This window comes from Sinocyclocheilus rhinocerous, unplaced genomic scaffold (genome assembly GCF_001515625.1).
Source record: "Sinocyclocheilus rhinocerous isolate Xijiao unplaced genomic scaffold, SAMN03320098_v1.1 scaffold636, whole genome shotgun sequence".
In the NCBI taxonomy this organism is placed as follows: Eukaryota; Metazoa; Chordata; class Actinopteri; order Cypriniformes; family Cyprinidae; genus Sinocyclocheilus; species Sinocyclocheilus rhinocerous.
Genome location: NW_015660893.1, coordinates 304311 through 310468, shown reverse-complemented (window position 1 = coordinate 310468; position 6158 = coordinate 304311). Strand labels below are relative to the sequence as shown.

At 38.7% G+C, this 6158-nt stretch overlaps 1 protein-coding gene across 1 annotated transcript in view; it reads left to right on the top strand.

Annotated features, from left to right (window-relative positions):
- LOC107726080 (disheveled-associated activator of morphogenesis 2-like) overlaps positions 1-6158 on the top strand; it is an 82046-nt gene that overhangs the window by 56832 nt on the left and 19056 nt on the right. The window contains 6 exon segments of the mRNA XM_016535556.1: positions 2478-2811; positions 4549-4659; positions 4753-4856; positions 4958-5024; positions 5196-5313; positions 5744-5882. Of these exon segments, the coding sequence (XP_016391042.1) occupies positions 2478-2811; positions 4549-4659; positions 4753-4856; positions 4958-5024; positions 5196-5313; positions 5744-5882 (873 nt within the window).

The window sequence follows — 6158 nt, the reverse complement described above, 5'->3', positions numbered from 1 at the left end:
TGTCATGAGTCTGGGCCCTGCGTTTCTCCCTCTCTCCTCCAGAGGGCGCCATCTCCTGGACTCCATTCCCCAAACACCTGTTCAGTCATTCACTCATTACACTCACCCTCAGCTGTTCCCCATTGTCACAGACTATATCTTCTCCTCTCACTCACCACTCTGCCTGGCTGTATTGTAAATGTATTCGTATCTGTCGTGCCTAGATCTGTTTTGTTTTGCCTTGTTGGCCATTCTGTTCATTAAAAGGAAGTTTTCACCTGCATGTGGACCCAGACCCTGTTTCTCCTCGGTGTTTCGTACCGGGCCGTGACAGCTTTAATAAAGAGTGGCTACTTCCAACTTAGATCTGTAGCAAAAGTAAAACACTTCCTTTCTAGTAAGATCCTTGAAATCATGATTTATGCACTTATTTATTTCATATTTCACTATCATATATATTCTATAATTACATTAATTGCTACTAATACATATCAATTTTAATATTTCTCATAGTAAAGCACTTTGGATCAACTACTGTTGTTTAAAATTGTGCTCTTAAGTAGAGTTTGACTGGACTCCCTAAAGTGTCGCTGAGACCCTGAGCAGTAAGTCCTGCTTCACTAACATCTGCAACTCCACAGCACAGGAAAATGCTAATGAAGGCACAGGGTCACGGAGGCTGTGTTCAGGGGTTCATAATGGAATTATCAGATGTGGGACTGGAACTAGCTGACCTCTTCAAGGAATCAGGAAACAGCACCTCAATAAACAAATGTGGATTTTATGCAGCAAAGACAGTGTTCTACAAAAGTTGAGACAGAATATTCAAGTAAAAGCCCCAGAACAGATCACACGTATTATGACTTAACACCCACTTTTTATGTAAGCAGCCTTGCTTGCCACCAAGGATGTATTATTCAAACCCTGTTCCGGAATGTGAGTTTCTTGGCTGAAAAAGAGTGTCAGTTCAGAAGGGAGTATTTTCCACATTGGAATAATATGAATAAAAGTTCATGTGAAATTTTAAACTAGAATCATGAAATGAAAGAACAAAGAAAGAAGGTAATAGCATCATCAAGAAAGGTTTTATTAATATTTAAAATTTGAGACCACAATGAAAGCATGTACATGTGTTTGAATGAGATCTGGGAGAATGACTGTTTCATGAACTATTGATAAATGTGAGATTAATGATTCCAAACATAATTTCTGACTGAGGAGAGCCATATTGTATACATTTCAAATGACCCTTTACAAATTACCCTTTATAAGACCATGGTACTAAATATATACAATATTTATATTCCCTGCTATTTAAATAGTAGTCCTAGGTATTTCAAAGAATACAACAATAATGGATGTACCATGAAACTTTTGGTAAAAATGTTTGGAGTAAGATGACAAATTAAGTAATCTATTTACAATAAGCCCTTTATGTACTGTAAAAAAACTGGAGGATGAAAATAGGGCCTAACCATGAAACGGTCTGTGAACTCTTAGCATAAATTTGATGTGGAAATTGGATAAGGGGCTAATCCAGACAGTAGTGGTGAGGTGAGGAGAAGTCAAACAACTGTGGGCCAGCTATGATCTCATGTGTACATTGCTCTCAAAGATTACAGGTCGCCCAAAGATCACTAAGCCATGCCAGGTGAGCCATGTCTGCTTTGGAACTAAGGTTTGATCGAGTTTGCAGGAGACGAGGAGCCACACTATATGGGATAATAACAGAACTGATTTATTCTAGGTAAAGGGAGATGCATGGTATTCTTGGCACCCGCTGGCAATGAAAAACATGCATCTCACTTCACCTAGAAAGGGAGCTTCAACTTGGCAAGCATTGATTTGAAAACAATTAATCTATTATGATTACAGACGATAAGTGTCTGTCCCTCAACCACCACCATCTACCTCTGTTGTCAGTACAGTCTCTGTATTTGGTTAACATGGAAATGTCACATAAAGAGCAGGAATGTAGAAACACGGTGTCACTTGATTGGCCACTCTTGAGAAGGGGTTAATGACATGCTTGACCTTAATTAATCTGAATAATGAGTCCCTGGTTTAGCTCAATATGATGAATGTGAGGATACATGCTCATTCTGCATTGACAGGTTTTTATGGTTGACTTGTTCATTATACCGTTTTATGTCTTATTTATTTGTGCAGCTGAGTATATAAAGAAGCCATCTGTGACTTTTCCCAAGATTTCTGCAGTTTTGAAGATAGTCCCTTCTGGTTTTTACCAAGTACTTCCTAAGATCATTTGTATTCAACTGACACAATTTTATTTATATAATTCATGTCTCATTGTGTAAAAGACCATGAGATCTCAAAGGCGCTTTCCTAGTTAAGGCCCTGTTCTAAAGGTGAGTTTTGTTGGATCAGTGTGCTGTTCATGTTTTTGAGAACAGTGTGGCAATGATAGTTATGTTTCCTGACATTCTAGGCATTGTAAAAAATCAACCTCACAAAACCTTTGATGACTCTCCCTTCAGGTTTGTGACACGCTTCATCGAGTTGGATGGCTTGACGTGTCTTCTGAACTTCCTGAAGAGCATGGACTATGAAACCTCAGAGAGCCGCATACATACATCCATCATCGGCTGCATCAAAGCCTTGATGAACAACTCCCAGGGCCGTGCCCATGTACTGGCCCACCCCCAGAGCATCAACACTATTTCCCAAAGCCTCCGCCAGGACAACATCAAGACCAAAGTGGCTGTGTTGGAGATCCTGGGTGCTGTTTGCTTGGTGCCCGACGGGCATAAGAAAGTATTACAGGCAATGGTACACTACCAGAAGTATGCTGCAGAGAGGACTCGCTTCCAGGTAAAATTGCTTTTATTGAGAGTTTTGCAACAGTAGGAAAGGAATTGAGCATGAAATTCCATTAGAAAACTCATTTTCTTTGAGGGTGGTACAATAATATGGGTAATTCTAGCTCTATAATCTGACAGGATGTGTAAAATAATTAATATGTGCATACCTGTGATGGTACATCAGTCAAATTTGCCATAGAGTGTAATAGCTGAGTGGTAAACTTAGCCTGCTGTTAGGCTAATGAACAGTATTACAGTGTGGAAGGGTTAGATCATTCAGTTTATTTAACATTGGCATTTTATGTCATATTCCTCTGTTTAATATTTTATAAGAGTACTCAAAATCATGCATTATAGATATTTTCTCAGATTCTTACACCTTACAACACTTATTACAGTAACTGTGCTAAAATCACTAACTAAGGTAAAATCACTCCTTTTGTGGCTTATTGTTTTATTAATGCATTTTCTACGATTTTAATTTCTTTTAAACTGAAAAAAAAAAGGTGATGGCAGAAATAGGAGAGTGTCAAATTGTGGGCTGTATTTTGGGGAGTCATTGTGGATTCTGACATTTCAGCGTTTCGGGGTTTTGTCTGCATTTTTTAAAACCTCTCAGGAGACATGGTAATTTTAACCGCAGAACTGTGGAGGCCTCATCTTATGCAACATATGTAGGGTGATTTGTCTTTACTGTGTGTTTATTCAAGTGTAGTTGACATGCCTGGCAACAACAAATGCCAGTGTTTGAAATATTAGCCTTTTAAGCATGGTTGATTCCTAGTGACCCAATAGATCTCTGAGCACTCTTGACACAATAAGCACCATAAGCAGACATTAGCAACCCATTCCAGAGAAAGAAAAGAGAACATTCCCACCTGTTTGCACTGACTTTAAAATAGGGACTGTGATGAGAATTTGTCATTTATTGTCCTTATCAGCCTATTAGGTAAATAGAAAATCATAGATGGACCATCCATGAACTGGGGTAGTAGTAAAGCAATTGAACAGTTTTAGAAAAAGTTACTTTACAGGGATCAGCAGTCAGACTTTTCGAATTATACATCAGCTTATAAGTTGTCTTGCTATCTACTACAGAAGCAGAATTCTAAACACCATGGAATCTCATAAATTAAAACACTTTACATGGGCAACTAAAATTAAAACACTTTACATGGGCAACTTTATTAGGAGTCATTCACACAAATCAGACAAATAGCTCTCTTTACTTGTACACACAAAAATACAACTTTACAGTGCTTGCATTAAACATTTACTTGTAACATGTTGCTTAGATAATAATGCAATACTCTAATAGTCGTGGCCTAATGGTTAGAGAGTTGAACTCATAACCCAAAGGTTGCGAGTTCGAGTCTCGTACCGGCAGGGATTGTAGGTGGGGGGAGTGAATGTACAGCGCTCTCTTCCACCTTCAATACCACGACTGAGGCGCCCTTGAGCAAGGCACCGAACCCCCAACTGCTCCCCGGGCGCCGCAGCATAAATGGCTGCCCACTGCTCCGGGTGTGTGTTCACGGTGTGTGTGTGTTCACTGCTGTGTGTGTGCACTTAGGATGGGTTAAATGCAGAGCACTAATTCCGAGTATGGGTAACCATACTTGGCCACATGTCACGTCACTTTCACTTTCACTTTTTAATTGAAAAAAAAAAGATATCTGGTGGGGGAAAAATCAATCTTAATTAGATTAATTGTATTTAATTCGATATTTTTGTATTTTTTACTCAGTCTCTTTTGAACGAGCTGGACAGAAGCACAAGACACTACAGGGATGAAGTAAATCTGAAGACAGCCATCATGTCATTCATAAACGCTGTGCTGAATGCTGGAGTTGGAGAGGTCAGCTGATGACAGAACTTCCTTAAAAATAAAAAAAATTTATATGATATATATACACTATTAACATGATGATTTCCTTTGTTTCTCTCAAAGGACAGTCTAGAGTTTCGCGTTCATCTTAGGTATGAGTTTCTGATGTTAGGAATTCAGCCAGTCATCGAGAAGCTGAGAGCACATGATAATGCCACGCTCGACAGGTACAGAACACCAGTTAAAATGGTGCTCCTTTTCCACCTAACAATCAGTAAATGCATCATACTGTTGCTTCTAATAGAAAGGCTGTGTTTGTTTGTTTCAGACATCTGGACTTTTTTGAGATGGTGCGGAATGAGGATGAGTTAGAACTGGCCAAATGCTTTGACACTGTAAGATCTTTTACCTATTTGCACATGCCTTTTTTCATATCATGTCCTTACATTTACAGAGCACTTATTATATACAGAACAGCTTGGTATTATTAGATTTGTTTATAAGGCTCCTGGCTTCATGTGTGGCCTAACTGAAAAAAAAAAAATGAATGGACCTTTTTTGTCCAGACACACGTGGACACCAAGAGTGCTGGACAGATGTTTGAGCTGATCAAGAAGAAACTGAGCAACACAGATGCCTACCCCCACCTTCTATCTATCTTAAAGCACTGCCTCCAAATGCCATGTGAGGATCTGAACTCTTCCATTTGACCCATTCAAAATATACCTTTTATTTTTTGGAATAATTTGTGTTTGGAATACTCTTTGTGCTTGGAGTATGCCTGTGATGCCTTGAAAATTGAAATGCTTTCTTTGTAGGCAGCTTACTAAGTTTGGAACAGTGCCTACTATATATGTCTGTGTTTTGTATCATTTCCTTTGTATTTAATTATAACCATCCCTGCATTCCACAGCTAATGAAGTGATGGTGTCAGATTGTAAAACTGTATTACTTTGATAGATGTGTGGGACTAAGGAATTATCATATTCATATGATATGTACATGCTCCAAGAATACCATTTAAATATCATGTTACATGTCCAGAAAAGCATGGCATTACCATGACATCATATCCCAAAAAAGGCTTGTTTATGACTTTGTAAAATGTTTTCAGATAAACGTGGTGCAGGCAGTATACAGCAATGGCAACTTTTAGACCGCATCCTTCAGCAAATTGTTCTACAAGATGAGAAGGGAGAAAATCCAGATGTTTCACCACTGGACAATTTCAACGTTAAGAACATCATTAGAATGTAAGTGCCCAACTCAAAACACATTGTGCACATGATTTTAACCATCAAATGTTCAAATAATAATACTGCTCATGAAAAGTTAACTTTATTAGAGTTTATTAGAGTAGAGTAATATTTTTAAAGCCAAAAAGCCATGATAAAGTCCTTGATTATCTTTAGTTCTTTTAAAGATCAAAGCTCACTGCCCGCTGTAGGGATTCTAAAATGTTTTGTACTCAATGAACCACAAAGCCAGTGGCGTGCACGGGGGGGGGGGAGCCCCTGCCCCTGCCCCTG